The sequence below is a fragment of the Nicotiana tomentosiformis genome, chromosome 9 (genome assembly GCF_000390325.3).
Source record: "Nicotiana tomentosiformis chromosome 9, ASM39032v3, whole genome shotgun sequence".
In the NCBI taxonomy this organism is placed as follows: Eukaryota; Viridiplantae; Streptophyta; class Magnoliopsida; order Solanales; family Solanaceae; genus Nicotiana; species Nicotiana tomentosiformis.
Genome location: NC_090820.1, coordinates 77,353,168 through 77,373,647, shown reverse-complemented (window position 1 = coordinate 77,373,647; position 20,480 = coordinate 77,353,168). Strand labels below are relative to the sequence as shown.

Sequence of the window (20,480 nt, the reverse complement as noted above, 5' to 3'; positions counted from 1 at the left end):
TAATGTATTTGAACTTGTTGAAATGATTGGATAGGGTCTCATGGGGCTCGGGTGTAATTCGGGGTGGTTTCAGACCATTTTGGTTGCGTTGCATTGTTGATTTCTAGTGCTCTTCTGATGAGCATCGTGATCGCAGCAGGAGCTTTACAATCACAAAGTATGTTTTGGAGTCCCTTTTGATTTATTTATCGCGTTCACGATGAAGTGGTCGCGCTCGTGGAGCTTTATTGTTAGGTAGGATATTGGCCATCGTGCCCGCGTGGGCAGCATCGCGTTTTCATAGGCCTAGGCAAGATGGACCTTCAAGTTCGCATAGAAGGCTTCGCGTTTGCGAAGCATAGCTGGAGCTAGAGGCAGTTTGACCTTCGCGATAGCGAGGGTACTACCGCGATCACATAGGGTACTATTGAACAGTACATTTAAGTTGCTATTTTCGGCACCTTGCCCATTATTTCACATTTTGGGCCCTATACTTCGAGAAGAGGAAATATTTGAAGATTAATTTTACTACTACATTGAAGAGCAATTTTCACTTGGATTTGATTTTATATAGTGATTACCCATGGATTTCTACACTTAAAACATGAAAGTTTGAAAGGAAATTTGGAGTTTTTGTCTACACTTTAAGAGAATGTATTTAGGGAATTTGAGAACCGATTTAGAATTATTAATAAAAACTAATTACATATTTGGTTTTATTCGGTTATGGGTCATTGGATTTTGGTAATAGTTTCGGATTTCGGGCACGTAAGTCCGGGTTGACTTTTATTTACTTTTGAAAATTTCTTGAAAGATCGAAGCTTTATGGATTGAGATCCCTTTCTATGGCATTTTTGACTTTCTTGGATGATGTTTGGCTTGGATTTGCGTGATTGGAGGGATAGATCGAGGTTGTGACGTGATTCGAGGTTGAAGACTAACACAGATGAGGTAAGTATCTTGCTTAAGCTTGATTTGATTGTAATTTTCCCATTGGCTGAGATATTTGTTATATGTTGGAGGTGACGTATATGCGAGGTGATATGCGTATATGTATGCACCATGGTGATTCATGATCTGGGTAGATCTTAGGCTATTGTACGTCTTGTTTTTCTATCATGCTTCTTTGAAATCATATTTTATCCATGTGTATGACTACTTAAGTTATTATTCATGCTAGGAATCATGTTTAGGCTATTTGCTTATTTGTTTGAGACATGATAGGGCTATTTTTTCTATGTTGAGCTATTTGCCTTAGCCGTAGTCATACTATTCAGTCATGATATTAGATTCGCGGGTTATATCTTTGTCTCTATGCACTTTTTATATGTTATCTCACTTGTTGTTGGTTTCCTTGTGGATGACACGAGTTTGAGCTAAATTGTGGCACGCTGGTATATTCCATGTGGTATATTGAATTATGTTTCTTTGATATGTTGGCATATGAAGACTTGAGCGGATTGATAGCTGATATTGGCCACAAAGTCGATTTGATCTTGATAGTGAGGTGATGTGTGCGCCACGCCCCATGTTGGGCTTAGTGGTATTGATATTGAGGTGACACATGTGCCAGGCCCCATATTGGGCTAAGTGATTTTGATCATTGACTTAGATCCGATCAATGCTTGGGCAAAGACCCGCCCCTCCGAAGTCAGGTATTAACCGTAGGCTTATGCACATGATCATATATGTGCTTGGAGAGGGACTTTTGTTAGGCACTCGTACAATGTTGAGTGTGTGTGTGTGTGTGTGAGAGAGAGAGAGAGAGAGAGAGAGTGAGGGTCCGTGGGCTTTTAGCCAGGCACCATGAGCGTGCTTAGAGTATGATTAAGGGGTACTTTGTGCCAGACACTATAAATGTGCTGAAATTATTTATACTTGATATTTAAATTGTGATTCTTTATTGATTTGGCATGTATAACTGACCTACAGCCATAATGTTGAATTATTCCTCATGCTAATTGGTATTTGATGACTTTGCTTGATAGTTAGAGCTTGATATTATAGTTTATCTTGTTAAGTACCTGTTTAAGTGAATTCTGTGGAAGTTGATGCCTTGATAGTATATCTGAAAATCGTGTCTATTTTTCCTCCTAATGTGTTAAGATGAGCTTATTATTATTTGAGTTGTTTTCATTCATATGCTATTATTCTGCTTGCTACTTATTGAGTACATGATGTCGATTGTACTCATATTACACTCTACACTTCATATACAAATCCAGGTATTGTTGATCATGGTAGTGCCCGTGAGCCGGATCCAGATTAGTTGAGAGATTTTGAGGTATCACTGTTGATCCGCTCGCAGGCCTTGAAGTCCCTTCTATTATCTTATGTTCTTACTATTTAGTCTTTCAGACAATATTATATTTTGTTCAGATTTTGTATTTTGTATTCTATAGAGCTCATGCACTCGGTGACACCAGATTTTGGGATAAATTCATTTGTATCAACATTTTAACTTTAGATATTTATACCATTACACTTTTTGAGACTATTCCTTACTATTATTGAAGTTTATTTTTACATATTTGTTGTTGTCTTGCCTAACAGGCGGTGTTATGAGCCATCACGACTCCGGAGGAATTTTTGGGTCGTGACATCTAGCTTTTAATTGGAGACGTTTAATCAACATTCTGCTAAACCATTTTAACTTTTATTCTAGTGGCTATAAAATAAATATTAAAGGCATGAGATGTAAACTCACCAGCATTATCAAGACGAATTGTCTTAATTGCATAATCTGGAAATTGTGCTTTTAAACTTATTATTTGGGCCAACAATCTCGCAAATGCCATTTTATGAGTTAGCAATAAGCACGCATGCGGCCATCTTGTAGATGCGTCTATAATGACCATAATATACTTGAATATTCCACATGGAAGGTGTATAAGCCTACATATATCACCTTGTATACGTTCTAGAAATGCAGAGCATTTAATCCCAACCTGTAACGACCCAATAAGTCGTTTTGAGTGCTCACTTTTTTTTTCTTTTTTTGTTTGTGTTCTGAGACTTCTTATAACTCAATTTGATGATTTATGACTTGCGTGCGTAATCCTTGTCAATTTTCGGAAAGTTTATATGTGAAGTTTTGTAAAAATAATGATTTTTGACTTTTAAAACGACTAGAGTTGACCACGCTCAACGTCTTTGGTAAACGACCTTGGATCGGTATTTTACCAATTTCGGTAGGTTCGTATGATGGTTTTGGACTTGTGCGCATGTTCAGTTGGGGTCTCGAGTGACCCGAGGTCGTTTCGGCGTATTATGTGAAAAGTTGGAAAGATGAGTTTTGAACTTGAAAATCTTGAGTTTTAATGATCGATTCTTGATTTTAGATGTTATTTTGGTGATTTGATCTTGCGAGCAAGTTTGTATGGTCCCGGGTGACCTGATTTTTTTCTTCTTTTTTATTTAAAATTCTGAAAATATTATATTTATATAGGTTGGATCCAAAGTGTAATAAGTGAGATATTAAAGATAAAGTCTCAACTTCCCTTCACTTTATAATTAACCCAAATCCCATTTAAGTACTAATTAAGCAAGAGGGTCAATCTTATAATAATTAAAACTTGAAGATTAATTTGCAATTCAAGTTTAAAAATGGGTCAGGTGGCCAAGAGCCCCAGTAACTACATCTTAATCTTGAAGTAATAGGTGTCGAGGATATATTAGATTATACTAATAATATAATAATGTTTTACACTGTAAATTCAATTGTAAATCAGCTTCTAAACTTAGCCGCCCCTGCGCGTAAGTGATAATGTTTTTAAAACAATTCGTTTGTCCAATAATAATAACCCAACTTCAAGACGACATGCAAACAACAAAAGAAGCAAAGCCAGAAAAAGAAAAGCTGTAACCAATAACCAAATCCCAAATTTCATTAAACAAATCCAACCCACAAGTCAATGACTGTACATTCTCAGACATATCTATAAACATCCAAAGAATCAAAACAGAAAGGATCAACAAATTGTTCAACTGAACATTAACAATTCATCAACAGCAGACAATAAACTATTGATTCTTTTTGCTTTACTTTGTCTTCGCTCATATCTTTTTCTGGTTGAACAAACAAGAAAACCCCTTGTAATTTTGCCATAAAAAATGGGGGAAAAATTCAAAGCTTCAGCAGTTTCAGAGCTAACAATCCCACCTCGGGCCCCTAGTTTTGAAGCATTTTTTGGCGGTGGAAATATGCCCTATTTTAGCCCAGGTCCAATGACACTTGTCTCCAGCTTCTTCTCGGAATCAGAATACCCGTCTTTCTCCCAGCTTCTTGCTGGAGCTATGGCTTCTCCACTAGCAAAACCACCGACTCTTTTCCCTGAAAATTCATCCGGAGAAGAGAATTGTAAAGAGGGGAATCAGAAGAATTTAGGGTATAAGCAGAATCGACCCATGAGTTTAATGGTGGCTCAAAATTCTCCTTTGTTTATGATTCCCACTGGTCTTAGTCCTTCTGGATTGCTTAATTCACCTGGGTTCCTTTCTCCACTTCAGGTAATTGACTTTACTGTTCATTTCCCAGAAGATAAACGAATACTTCTTTTTGGTTCTGGAAAATTCTTGAAATTAGTGATTTTGTAACTTCGTTAATTCAACCACATAATAACTATCTACTTCTGGAAAAGTGCTGCTAGTTTTTAGTCAAAGGTGTAGTTTGGCAAGAGTCTTATATGTGAACTACGAGCTAGAAATCACATGTCGAAGCTTTTCTTTTGGTTTGCACAAAATTTGGGATTTGACCTTTAGTACAACAAAAGCTTCTATTTTGCAGGATTAACTTTAGTATATACCTGAAGGGGAATAACATAATCATGAAGACATCCAGAAAGTGGGCGTTTTCTTATTAGGAATGTCTATTCCTACATAGCTGAGCATGAGATGAGAGTAACTTGGTCAATGAGGATTCATATAACCGACCCTAACTTATTAGGGATTGAGGCCTAGTTGATGTTTTTGTTGTTATTCCGGCATAAGTGACAAAGAGTTTGTCAAAGGGACTGATTGAGCTCTTAAGTTTGTGGGTGCGGAGTACCACTAATAGGTGATGATGGGTGCTGACTTGGTATACATGTTATAAAAAGTTTTCGACTTATATATAGTTTGAGCCGGATAATGCCCGCACCCCACGATGATGAATTCATGACTGTTTGTAATTGTTAGGTGTCCCACATTATTTGAGGGAATAAATTGTTGTTTCCTCATATGGTCTTGGATAGTTCTCGCCTCATGAGTTAAATTTTTGTGGTTGAATTAGGCCGAAGAACCATTTGTTGTCCGAGTCAGACTCATCCTCGTTCTTTATTTCCCAATGTCGGACCTCCATAATATATTCTCCATGCATAAGGTGTCTAGCCGGGCGGTGTTAAGTGTCCCATATTGTTTAAGGGAATGAGTTGTTGTCTCCTTATATGATTTTGAGCAATCTCACCTCATGAGTTGTATTTTGGATTGAGTTAGACCCTTGATCCATATTCTTAACAATAATAGTTAAATGAAGTTGTCGATCATAGTGGCATCATGCCGTTACTTATAGACATATTCTACTTTCCCTTGTAGAGTCCTTTTGGAATGTCACACCAGCAGGCCCTAGCACACGTGACAGCACAGGCAGCATTATCCCATTCTTACTTGCAAACCCAAGCTGAGTATCATTTCTCCTCGCAAGGGACATCAGCTCAAGTATTAGGAAATGAAACGTCGACCGAGCCAACGGAATCTTCTTTACGACCTCAATTAAATGCTATGCCGTCAGACCAGCAGAGCAAGAAAATTGAACTGCCACTGGTTTCTCAATCTGAGGACAAGCCATCTTTTGCTTCTGTCGATAGACCAGCTTGTGATGGTTACAACTGGAGGAAGTATGGACAGAAGATGGTTAAAGCAAGTGAATGTCCTCGGAGCTACTACAAATGCACACATCTCAAGTGTCCTGTCAAGAAGAAGGTCGAGCTATCCATTGATGGTCACATAACTGAGATCACGTATAAAGGCCATCACAACCATGAACTTCCTCAACCAAGCAAACGCAGAAGAGATAGTTGTGCTCAGGATGGTTCAGATTGCTCCAAAGCTAAACCTGAAAGCGAAATGCAGAGTGGGACCGAAGTCAACGGCTTAAATGGTGCTCTCCCTGCTCGTTCTGGACAAATGTCTACTGAAATGGCATCTGGACTTCTTCTTTCTAATGAATGTGATAAAATTGAGGACACTGCAACAGCAGCAGAAGAGAGACATGATGATGAACCAAATGTGAAGAGAATGTAAGCTCTTTTGTCACAAGGAATCTCTTTTTTGAAAACGGAAAAGGTCCAAATATGCCCTTGTACTATACGAAATTGAGCACATTTGCCCTTCGTTAATACTTTAGCTCAAATATGCCCTTACCGTCACATAGTTGGTCCATATATGCCCTTAGAGTTACACAGTTGGCCCATATATCCCATTTTCGAAACGGAATCCACCCAAACTAATTAGCTCTTTCGTTAATTGTATTAAAGTGTATTACAAACACTATTTCCTTTTTATTAGTACTTTTTTTTCTTTACCTTTCTCTTTTCTTTCTTCTTTTTTCTTTTCTTCTATTTGTTTTTCCTTTTTCTTTCTCCCTTATCCGATTTCCTCCATTATTGATGTCTTCTCCATTTTCATCACCAATTTCACTTGACAAAACTCATGAATTCCAATTACTAAGAAAATTCTCCCATAAGAATATTTTTATAGATCATATGTTTGTCAATTTTTTAATTTTTACTGAACATATATTTAGTTCTAAAAAATTTAACAAAGTAAGATTGAAATAATATTTATGTAACAAAAAACCCGAAAATCCAACAAAACCGAACAATCCAAACCGATATAATTGGTTTGATTTGATTTTGATAAAAATCGAACCAACCCGTTCCATGTACACCCCTAATTTACATAGTTAATAAAAAAATAAAAAATGTCCAGTTGAAAAAAGACTAACAACTCAAATTTATAACACTACAACACTCTAGGCTTTTAATCATTAAATTATCTTTCTGGAAACTATTTAAATATTTTGGTCTTTTGAGTATTGTTAAATGTTGATATGTTTTTATTATTTTAAAGTTAAACCATAATTTTTGGAACAATTTAATTTTGTTTATTTAGAGGGCCAGTGAAATTGGAATTTGATTACCTTATGGGAGAATTTTCCTAGTAATTAGAATTCATGAGTTTTGTCAAGTGAAATTGGTAACGAAAATGGAGAAGACATCAGTAATGGAGGAAACGGATAAGGGAGAAAGAAAAAGGAAAAAAAAAAGAGAAGAAAGAAAAGAGAAAGGTAAAGAAAAAAAGTACTAATAAAAAGGAAATAGTGTTTGTAATACACTTTAATACAATTAACGAAAGAGCTAATTAGTTTGGGTGAATTCCGTTTCGAAAAGGGCATATATGGGCCAACTGTGTAACTCTAAGGGCATATATGGACCAACTATGTGACGGTAAGGGCATATTTGAGCTAAAGTATTAACGAAGGGCAAATGTGCTCAATTTCGTATAGTACAAGGGCATATTTGGACCTTTACCCTTTTGAAAATGAACAAAGGAAAATGTAACTGAAACGAATATGCATCTGATACAAGTAACCGTGATGCAGGAAGACAGCTGTTGAGGCTCCTAATCTTGCTTCATCACATAAATCAGAATCCAAGATTGTTGTGCAGACAAGGAGTGAAGTAGACATTTTGGATGACGGGTTCAAGTGGCGAAAATATGGGCAGAAAGTGGTGAAGGGGAATCATCATCCGAGGTACTTTTACTTACTCTATGTATCTTAACTGTGACCTTTTGAATACATTAGTCGTTCTGCTGCATGCAGCTTTGCTTGGACTACCCTTTGGTTGTCTAAAGGAGTGGTGTTTACTTGTGTCCTGCTTTTTGTCCTATGTCCAGTATATTCCACTTGCATAAATCCCTAGGCATTTGGTGAATGTAAAACAAATAATTCAGAAATCTACTAAGTCCAAGTCATATTCTTGAATGATGTAGTTATTAAGCACCATTTTTCTTGCTCCGAACTCTGGCTATCTTTGTTCAGGATAACTTCTCTTGGACAATGTTCCTGCAGTTTCAAGCCGTAAGAAATCTTCTTCTTCAATAAAACTGTATAAATTAATTAAATAGGAAATAGTGTATTATTCTTATGGAAGTTGTAGGAACAACTCTTTCATCTTGGATTCTATTTTGGTCAATTTTACACGTCATCTTTCATTATGCCTGAGCAAAATATTCTCAGCCTCCTAAAGTGTTGGTTTGGACATTAATGAGGGGGTGGGGGCTATTCTCCTCCAATTACCGGACTCTTCAGATCTCATTTTGTGACAATGGGATGATAGACGACAAAAGAGTGATGTTCCAAATTAGCTTCTCTCTTCTTTTGCCGCTGCACCTTATTGTTGTTTTGTCTGTCTCAATGAATCCAGTTGGCATCAAGAGAGCCCTCCTAAGTTGTGGTATGGACTTCAACGAGAAAAAGGTAAAATAAAAATGAGAAAAAAAGGAAGAAGGTCCGCAATGGACCCTGGTCTCCTTCAAATTACCAGGCTCTTCACATCTCATTTTCTGACACTGGGATGATAGATGACAAAAGAGGGTTGTTCCACTTTAGCTTCTCTTTTCTTGTTTTGTTTGTCCCAAGTTGCTCTTAGAAACTTTCTTCAATGAATCCAGTTGGGATCCAGAGCTTTTGTCGAGAAAATAATTAGAATCCCGTCTGGACAGTTGCTTGTTCTTAAATCTTTTTGAGTATGATTCTCATGTTAACAGCTGAAATATGCGTCTTCTCCCTGTGCTGGTCATTACTTTTAATTCCTTCTCTTAAGTTGCATGAACATCTGTAAGGCATTCAGTCTTGGATCTGCATGCAGGAGTTATTATCGTTGCACATATCCTGGATGCAATGTCCGCAAACATGTCGAGAGAGCTTCAGCAGATCCAAAAGCTGTCATAACAACATATGAAGGCAAACACAATCATGATATTCCCATTGCTAGAAACAGAGGTCATAGCACAGCCCAAGATAGTACTCGCCAGTTGAACGAGCAAGACGTTGCAACTTGGAGGCCTTCACTTCATGAAAATGTTGCTTTTCATAACACCAATGAAATACCAGTGTGTAGGCAGCTGAAAGAGGAACAGATTGCAGCATAAGTTGCATTACTACAAGGGAAAGGGTGAAACAAGTATGGATTTACTGCTGCCATCAAAATTAAATCTTTATTAAGAACTTCTTGCTGATGCCATGTATATGTCTCAAGCCCCAAGAAATGTTTGTAAATCTTATGGCTACTTGCTAAAGATGTCTATATATTGTTAAACAGTGAAAGGTTAGGTGCTCAAATAGTTTGTTCACAGTAGTTTGAAACTTCTGTACTTCTCTGTAAATTCCTGGAGCTAGCTTCAAAAACTAATGGCATATGAACTTCTTTTCTGAAAACAGGAATATGGATTTACGGACTTGGAATTATTAGTTGGGATTTAAGAAGTGGGAGTACATGGCCCCGGTTAATACAGTTATTTACTTTATTGATTACTGAACAATCTGTAGAATTGCTTGGTTGAGCCAAGCTTCAAAAATCAGCTTATTTTGAGAAGTGTTTTTGCAGACGAACTTGGAATTATTAGTTGGGATTAAAGAAGTGGGAGTACATGGCCCCAGTTAATACAATTATTTACTTTATTGATTACTGAACAATCTGTAGAATTGCTTGGTTGAGCCAAGCTTTTAAAAAATAGCTTATTTTGAGAAGTGCTTTTGCAGACGAACTTGGAATTATTAGTTGGGATTTAAGAAGTGGGAGTACATGGCCCCAGTTAATACAGTTATTTACTTTATTGATTACTGAACAATCTGTAGAATTGCTTGGTTGAGCCAAGCTTCAAAAATCAGCTTATTTTGAGAAGTGTTTTTGCAGTTTGTATTTAGCTAATTAATTTGAAAAGAAATTCTGAGCAGCAATTAGCGTTTGACCAAATTTCGAAAATTAACTTATTTTGAGAAGTATTTTTGGTGTTTGTATTTGACTAATTAATTTAAAAAATAATTCTAAGTAGCAATTTGTCACGACCCAAAATTAACCCCTGTCGTGATAGCGTCTATCGTGGAACTAGGCAAGCCGACTCATTTCCAAAACAAACCGATATCTTCGTTTTAAAGATAATTTCAAGGTTATTTAGCATAAACCTTCATTTAAAGAGTTCAAATCAAAGAAAAACAGAAGTGCGGAAAAGAAAAGCTCGGCATCGGGGTGTCACTAGTCATGAGCATCTATTATAATTTGTCTAACAATATCAAGGCTAACTCAGCCTGGAAAAATAGCTAAATACTACTAGAGGAAGATAAGAGGGAGAAGAGCAGGGGCTGCGATCGCCAAACAACTACCTTGCTATCTCCAAAAAAATCTACAACCAGAACACTCAATAACCGCTACCGTGTCCAGCCACACCTGGATCTGCACACAAGGTGCAAGTAGTAACGTGAGTACGCCAACTCAGTAAGTAACAACAATAAATAAAGACTGAGCAGTAGTGGCGAGCAATAAAGCATATAACGTTCATATCATGAAATCTCAGTAAAGTACAACATGCTTAAAAATCAGTGTTTGAATCAAATCGTCTCGTTTAAACCCGGTTCCAGTAAAAATCATTTAAAGATATTTTTCCAACAGTTTTTCAAACAAAGGCTCAGCAAATGTGAGTAAAAATGATTAAATCATAAACAGCCCCTCGGGCAAACCTCATAGTCACTCTTGCCACTCGGGCATACCTCACAATCACTCTTGCCACTCTGGCATTCCTCACAATCACTCTTGCCACTCGGGCATACCTCACAATCACTCTTGCCACTCGGGTATACCTCACAATCACTCTTGCCACTCGGGCATACCTCACAATCACTCAGCACTCGGCACTCGCACTCAGTAGGTACATGCGCTCACTGGGGGTGTGTACAGACTACGGAGGGTATCCTTCATCTCAAGCGCTATAATCTGCACGGACAACTCACGTGCGATAATAATAAAGTATGCTGCAGGCGGGCAGCCCCGATCCACACTCATCCTCATCAATCAGGCCCTCGGCCTCACTCAGTAACAAGTATGTTGCAGGCGGGCAGCCCCGATCCACACTCATCCTCACCAATCAGGCCCTCGCCGTCACTTAGTCACAAGTATGCTGCAGGCGGGCAGCCCCGATCTACGCTCATCCTCACCAATCAAGCCACTCGGGCATTTCAGTAAAACAGGGCATTCGGCCCAAAACATTTATATGCATCAAAATAGAGTCATAAGACTGAGTTATGCAGTAAACAAGTATAACCATGACTGAGTATAGATTTTCAATCGAAAACAGTGAGAGGATGATACAAAACAGCCCCTAAGGGTCCAAACAACATTGGCGCAAGGCCCAAACATGGCATTCAGCCCAATTTACATAAAATCATTCTAAATCATATAAGTATCAATGGTTTCAACAAAGTATGCAACTTTACAGTTGCTACGGGGCGGACCAAGTCATAAATCCCCAACAGTGCACGCCCACACGCCTGTCACCTAACATGTGCATCACCTCAAAATAATAGAATGATACGAAATCCGGGGTTTCATACCCTCAGAACTAGATTTACAATCGTTACTTACCTCAAACCGGTCAAATCTCTACCCCGCAAGGCTCTTACCTCTCGACTTGGCCTCCAAATGCTCCAAATCTATTCACAATGAGTATAATACCATCAATATATGATAATGGAATGAATTCCACAAGAAAAGCTTCAAAATTAGACCAAAACCCGAAATTGGCTCAAAAATCGCCTATGGGGACCACATCTCGAAACCCGACAAAAGTTATAAAATCCGAAAGCCCATCCAACCACGAGTCTACCCATACCAATTTTACCAAAATCCGACCTACCCTCAAATCTACAAATCGTATTTCCAAATTTCAATCTCTGATTTACACCTCAAAATCATGAAATCTAGTCGGATTACTCGATGATAATTCAATATTATGGAGTAGAAATGATCACAAGGGACTTACCTCAATTTTTCCTTGAAAATTTAACAAAAACCGCCTCTCCCCAAGCTCCAATTTGTCAAAAATGGCAAATGGGACGAAGCTCCCGTTTTTATAATTCTGCCCAGACATCCTCGGTTCTGCCTCGATCTTGGCCTTCGATCGAGGTCCCCGATCCTGGTTCTCGGTTATGTCTTCTTCCCAGCCTTCGACCGTGATCCTCGGCCCTGGGCTCGATCATGCCTTCGATCGTGACCCTCGACCCTGGGCTCGATCGTGGCCCTCGACCTTGAGCTCGATCTGGGCTTCAATCGTGGCCATCGACCCTGAGCTCAATCTGGGCTCAATTCTGGGCAGAAGCAATTTCCAATAGAAGGAAATTGGAGCAGTTGTTCTAATTCAATTTTTGATCCGTTAACCATCCGAAACTCACCCGAGGCCCTCGGGACCTCAACCAAAAATACCAACAAGTCCTAATACATCATACGAACTTAGTCGAATCCTCAAATCACCTCAAACAATGCTAAAACCATGAATTACACCAAATTCAAGCCTAATGAACTTTGAAATTTCTAATTTCTACAAACAACTTCGGAACCTATCAAATCAAGTCCGATTGACCTCAAATTTTGCACACAAGTCCTAAATGACATAACAGAGGTATTCCAATTTTTAGAATCAGATTCTGACCCCGATATCAAAAAGTCAACCCCCCGGTCAAACTTCTCAAAAATAAAACTTTCTGCATTTCAAACCTAATTCCTCTACGGATTTCCAAATAATATTCCGGACACACTCCTAAGCCCGAAATCACCATACGGAGCTATTGAAATCATCAAAATTCAAATCTGAGGTCGTTTACATATAGGTCCATATCCGGTCCACTTTTCTAACTTAAAATTTTCAATTATGAGACTAAGTATCTCATTTCACCCCGAGTTCCTTCCGGACTCGAACCAACTAATCCGATATAACATAATATAGCTGAATAACACAAAAAGAAGTAGAAATGGGGAAAACAGGGTTATAACTCTCGAAACGACCGGCCGGGTCGTTACACAATTAGTGTTTGGACAACTTTTAAAAAGTGCTTCTTCTAAGTGTATTTTTCTCAAAAGTATTTTTGGGAAAACTATATTTTTCTACTTCTCCGGAACTGCTTTTGCTTCTACTCAAAAATATTTGTTCTCTTCTACACGCTTGGCCATACACTAACTTTGATGCCAGGGAAAGAAGAAATATAAGTCCTTCCCATTGTATACGAATGTTTTTGACCTAACATAGAATTTTCTAAATAAAGGGGGACTTTTGATATATAATTAACGAAATACACATAAGACCAAATTTACTTCTATCATTAAAAACTAAATGAAAGGGGATAAGAGTTTCACATGCCGCTTCTCATTTTTTCATACTTATAATAACAAAACAGTTTTTATATTAAATGGGACCCTAAAGCTCAAGTCATCGATGGTAAAATAGAATGTTAAATAAAGAAGTTTTCAAATACATAATTTTTGTTTTGAGATAGATTAAAAAAGGTGTTATATAATATGAAACCGACTCAGCGGTAACACAAACAAAAGCATATCCTGAGTGTTAGCCGATATATACAAAGTACCATTAACATGTTACGAAATATAGCTCAAAGTAACAATATAGAACAAGAAAAAAACAAGATAAGAGATATATAGAGATGCGAGATTTTTATTTCTTCTTCAATTATGTGTATTTTTCTATCTATTACAAAGTGTTTATATATGCATGAAAAGTGAAGAAAAATATGTCATTAAGCATAGAAATATATCATTGAATATGTCATTAAGAAATTAAGAAGATCATGGAGGAAGAATAGACATCCACCATAATTTGATTTTTCTTATAACACTCCCCCTTGGATATCCATAGATAATGTGCCTCGTTAAAACCTTATTAGGAAAAAACCCTGTGGAAAAAAAATCCTAGTGAAGGAAAAAGAGTACACATATTTAGAAATACGCCTTTCGGTTGCCTCGTTAAAAACCTTGCAAGAAAAACCTAGTGGGACAAAACCTTGTAAGGGAAAAAGAGTACAACGCGTATTAACTCCCCCTGATGAGAGCATCAATTCACATCCTTGAGCCTTCGCATCCCAATCTTGTACGCTAGCTTCTTGAAGGTTGAAGTCGGTAGAGATTTGGTGACTAAATCAGCCATATTATCACTTGAAAGAATCTATTGCACATTGATATCACCATTCTTTTAAAGATCATGTGTGAAAAATAACTTTGGTAAAATGTGTTGTGTCCTATCTCCTTTGATGAATCCTGCTTTCAATTGGACTATGCATGCTGCATTATTTTCATACAAAATGGTGGGTAGTTTGTCACACTTCAAATCACATTTGTCTCGAATAAGATGTATTATAGACCTCAACCATACACATTCTCGACTTGCTTCATGAATAGCAATTATCTCAGCATGATTAGATGAAGTAGCCACGATTGATTGCTTAGTCGATCGCTAAGATATGGCAGTGCCTCCATATGTAAACACATAGCCTATTTGAGATCGAGCCTTGTGTGGGTCAGATATATACCCAGCATTGGCATAATCAACAAGATCGGGACTGCAATCATTGCCATAAAATAATCTCATATCGGTAGTCCTTTTTAGATACCGCAATATGTATTTGATTCCATTCCAATATCTCATTGTAGGAGCAAAGCTATATCTTGTTAAGACATTAACTGAAAAAGTTATGTCAGACCTTGTAATGTTAGAAAGATACATTAGTGCACCAATTGCACTAAGATATGGTACTTCGGGACCAAGAAGCTCTTCATTATTTTCACGAGGTCGGAATGGATGTGCTTTATCCATATAGAATCACTTTAAAATCTTTTAGTGTATTCCGTCTTTCATATACTCAATTTGTAGACCAAGACAAAATTTTGTCTTTCCAAGATCTTTCATTTCAAATTCTTTCTTTAAATAGTCTATTGCTTTAGGAAGCTATACTACTTTAGGAAGTTCTCTAGAAGTTCCAATGATATTTAAATCATCAACATATACGGTGATTATAACAAATTTAGATCCAGATCTTTTTATAAGACACAAGGACAAATTGAATCATTCTTGTACCCTTCTTTCACCGGGTACTCACTCAAGCAATTATACCACATGCGCCCTGATTGTTTCAATCCATATAAGGATTTTTGAAGCTTTATTTAATATTTTTCTTAGAAACCTTAATATGCTTCGGAACAATTTAAATCCTTCAATGATTTCCATTATATGCATATCACGTTTTTATTATATTGCCAGATTAAAACCTGAAATGGAGACATCCACCACAGGAGAACATGTCTCTATATAATCAACTCCAAGATATTTACATATCTTCTTGTGACACAAGTCGTCTTTATGTCTATCGACTTGACCTTTTTTCCGCACAAGAACACATTTATACATCCACTGGCTTTATATTTTCAGGTGTTGGGACTATCCGTCCAACTTCATATTTTTCAGTTGAAATCAATTTTTATTGCGTATTTTTCATTTGGCCAATCATTTATCTGTCCAAATTTCATGACAGATTTGAGCTCAAGATCCTCGTCAATATTAATAATATTGAGCGCTACATTATATTAACAATATCGTCAACGATCATTTTATATCGGTTCTACTATTACCCAATAAAGACATAACTTATTGAGATCTCTTTATCTTATTATTTTCAGGTACCTGAGCCTCTCCCATGAGGTCTTATGAAGTGTTATGTTGTGGTGATCTTCTAGAGCACTTGCCTCCTTATTATGACCATCTTGAACATTTACTCCTCTCCTTCTTCAAGGAGTTTTATCTTTGGAACCGATTAGTCTATTATGTTTCATGCATGCCATAGACTCTATTCATTATGAACTTTATTTTATTTGGAGCATTAGCAGTTGAATATGACATCTAGCTTTGGGTCAGCAAATACGACTAGCAATATTTTGCAAATGAATTATCACTTGAACTTCAAGTTCACATTTTCTCGTACGAGGATCTAGATGTACTCATAATAATTCATTACATGCATTACTTTTTCAGCTGCCCATTTTCTCCCCCTATTGTTGGGATCACCAACACATATCCCTAGCCTTATTTGGGGATCTATCTTTGTGCATTGTGGTAGAATAATTAAATCATATAGCACATTCATATTTCTAGATGGAAATTATTTGGTTCCTGACCTTGAACCGATTGTGATAGAGAGAACTTATCATAACTTGGCTAGATGCGTACAAGTGCTGTTGTATATTAAATAATACATCACATACCAAATTTTATTTTGGCAGTTTTGTTCTCATAATCAATGGTTTAGATATAATTGGAGGCATACAATTTCTGCTAAACCAACTTGGATTTAAACCAGTATTATCAAGATAAATTATCATAATTTATATTCTGGAACTGTGCTCTAATAATTTGAGCAATCAATCTTGCAAAAGCCAAACTGCAAGTTGATAACAAATGCACATGTGACCATAGAATAAATGCATCTATTAAAATCATATAATAGTAAACGATCCACATGGAAGGTGACTGGCCCCATATATTTATCACCTTTTATTTGTTCCAGAAATCAAGGGATTCAATCCCAGCCTTAACTGATATACCATGAGAATATGCATCACAAGAGAATTCTTGAAGAATCTTATATCTCTTCAATATATGCCAATGTAATTCTCAATTAATTTTTCGCATCATAATTGAACCGATATGGTCAACCGGTCATACCAACTTATATTTGTTTCAGTAAACCTCTAGTTTACTTGTTACATATGATTCCATCATCATGCTTATATTTGTGTAGTATAAATAGAAAACAAATCGGTAATCTTTCATATTTACCCGTTATGATTATAGAAATATGAAGATATTCAATATTCCTTTTATTTATAGTCTCAATATGCAAACCACTTTAACTTATACATTTGAAACTCAAAAAGTTTCTTTTGAGACTTTACAATATCAATGTCGTGAATAATTTTATTCATCTGGGTAGTAGTAACAAATTAATTTTTCTGGAGCTCTTAATAACTTTTGTACTATAAGATCTATTGTTACACCATTCATATGGTAAATGTCTCCTTCACGGAGAAAATTATACCATAACAAATTGTCATGGTCAAAATCATCATAAGCAAAATCAATTTCTTGCTTTAATTTTGCCTTTAATAACCTTTTATAAGGCACACAAAAACATTTTTTGGCGTATCACATGTACGCGACCAATGACATATTCATGTAACCACACAATAATATTTATTCTCTTTATTTTACTCAAACCTCCCTTAGAGGTGAGTTGTGTGGTACTCATCTAATCATGCATTGCATGTCTTTATTTATTACTTTAATCACATATTGCCATATTCACCTTTAGGAATGGGTCTACATTCTCAATGCTTATCACATGTCACATTCTCTTCAATGAATGGATCATAATCAGCGGCGTGCTTTATTATTTTTCATATCAATTTGATGGTAAACATTGCCTTCACATTTTGAAGGACTATTTTGAGAACCCTTATTGTTCTCCTTTGATAATCATAGTGATGATTATTATTATTTTGATATTTGGAACGCTCATGTTCATTATTCAACTACTTGTCTTCATTTAGACTTATTATGCGCCGCTACCACATTCACTTCAAGAATGGAGCAAATTAAGTGGGGCAATATTCATGCCTTTTCATGAAAAATATATTATTTTTCTTTAGTCATCATTATATCATCAATATGGTATAGTGGGACTCAAACCCAATATCTTACCAATATAAATGCATGTTAGTCTATAATGAATTGGGACTCAAACTCAACTCTTATCATCATGGAACATTAGGACTTGATCATGATATCTTACCCTCATGGTGCATTGCGACTTGAACTCATTGAAGTTGATATCATTAATAGCAAAGGACAAAAACAATTTCAAATACGAAGAAAATTCTTACCTCTTGAGTTAAACTCTTCATAATGTCATTTCGATATAATTCTCAACAATAGACTTTCGTTTACTCAAATCAGCTAAGTAATTAGTGTCAAAGAGATATATGAAAATAAAAAATAATATTGAAAATTCACATGTGGTCTTTGATACAATAAGCTTACTTCAAGATGAAAGTGATATGACCAAAACATTAAAGAAAAATGATGTATCAAATAGAATAATATAGTATTACTAGTTACCATGCACTTTTGTGGAAACTAAATATTATGCTCTCTAGAAAAATAAAGAGATATAGCAGAACCTTTAGGTTAATCAGGGAATCAAAAATAAATTAGGGGATAAATCTCTGTCTATTATCTACTACTATATGGTTTCCATATAGAAATGATTCAACATGTAAATTTGATAAGAACTATCATCAATGAAAAATTTGGTGTAGTACATTCTTCTTGTACTAATATTTTATCTTATTAAAATAAAATAGTTACGAGTATTATTATTATTATTATTATTATATTATTATATTTGACAGTAAACTAATGTATAATCATTATATTAGGCATACTAAAATCGTATTATAAGGTAAAACCATAAGCATACATAATAAAGTATAATTTTAATTTTGTAGATTATTTAGTATACCGCATGCCACCTATTATTTAGTTCATAAAAATTTAACAAGGTGACATCCTTAGCAGCTACATAAATACTAATTTTCTAATAACCGGACCATTGCTTATTCCAAATATTGGTATAAACTTATATGGTATAAAGCTCGGACTTGTTGCTGTAGCAGAAAGATGTGCCTGTAACACAGAAGTGGAATTCAACCTTAAGGTTAGAGACTTCGTGCTGATAACGTGTTATGAAATATAGCTTAAAGTAACAATATAGAATAAGAAAAAAATAAGCTAAGAGATATAGAGAGAAAGAGATGAAAGATTTTTATTATTTCTTCAATTGTGTGTATTTTCCTATCTATTACAAGACCTTTATATAGGCATGAAAAGTGAAGAAAAATATGTCATTGAATATGTCATTAAGCATAGAAATATGTCATTGAATATGTCATTAAGCATTTGAGAAGATCATAGAGGAAGAGTAGACATCCACCATAATTTAATTTTTTTTATAACATAACAAACTTAATTAATATACAAATTATATCTTTTAGTAAGTGTTTAACTATAATAAAAGTTGAATAATGTGTTCACTGTTATAAAATAAAGACAGTAAAGTAAAGACAAGTATACAGAGAAACTGATATATTATTCAAACTTCAAACTTATATACATAATGAACTGAATTCTCCTCTATTTATAGAAGAAAGGAAGCTGTTGTGTAAGCTGCTACTCTAACTTGTTGTGCCAGATATAGATAATCTTCTACCATGGGTAATATTTATTCATAACGGAGTACCGAAAGGATAAGCTTCTTCAGGAGGCTTATTTTCAATAGAGTACTAAATAGATAAACATATTTATGGTGGAGTCTCATATGGATAAGCTTCTTCAGGAAGCTTATTTACAACGGAGTATTAAATGAACATCCATAATATAATATATTTATAACACTCCCCCTTAGATATTTATTAAAAGATAATGTGCCTCATTAAAACCTTACTAGGAAAAACCCCAATGGGAAAAAATCCTAGTGAAGGAAAAAGAGTACACATATTTAGTAATACGCATTGCTAGCTGCCTTAGTAAAAACCTTATAAGGAAAACCCTGTGGGAAAAAACATTAGTAAGGAAAAAAAGAGTACATCGCGTATTTTACTCCCCCTGATGAAAATTTTGTTTCAAATATTTAAGTCTCTGCATTCCAATCTTGTATACCATCTTCTCAAAAGTTGAAGTTGGTAAAGATTTAGTGAATAAATCTGCCGGATTATCACTTGAACGGATTTGTTGCACATCAATGTCACCATTTTTCTGAAGATCGTGTGTGTAGAATAATTTTGGTGAAATGTGCTTCGTTCTATCTCCTTTTATAAATCCTCCCCTCAATTGGGCTATGCATGCAGCATTGTCTTCGTATAGAATTGTGGGTCTTTTCTCACATTTCAAACCATATTTTTCTCGAATAAAATAAATTATTGATCTCAACCATACGCATTCCCTACTTGCTTCATGAATAGCTATTATTTCAGCATGATTTGAAGAAGTAGCAACAATAGATTGCTTTGTGGAGAGCCATGATATGATAGTACCTCCACATATAAAAATGTACCCGGTTTGAGATCTAGCTTTATGGGGATCAGATAAATAACCTGCATCTGCATAACCAACAAGATCTGCACTATCTTTGTTAGAATAAAACAAACTCATATCAAGAGTTCCCTTTAAATATCGCAATATATGCTTAATTCTGTTCCAATGTCTTCGTGTAGGAGAAGAACTATATCTTGCTAGTAAATTAACAGAAATTGCTATGTCAGGCCTTGTAGCATTAGCAAGATACATTAGTGCAC

The 20,480-nt window shown here is 35.8% G+C and overlaps 1 protein-coding gene across 1 annotated transcript; it reads left to right on the top strand.

Moving 5' to 3' along the window:
• Positions 1-3,788: 3,788 nt before the first annotated feature.
• On the top strand, positions 3,789-9,487 carry LOC104106540 (probable WRKY transcription factor 3). Its single transcript, XM_070185656.1, has 4 exons — positions 3,789-4,488; positions 5,551-6,254; positions 7,619-7,771; positions 8,889-9,487. Exons 1-4 carry the CDS (start codon positions 4,093-4,095, stop codon positions 9,169-9,171), a joined length of 1,536 nt encoding a protein of 511 aa, XP_070041757.1. The 5' UTR covers positions 3,789-4,092; the 3' UTR covers positions 9,172-9,487.
• Positions 9,488-20,480: the final 10,993 nt, after the last annotated feature.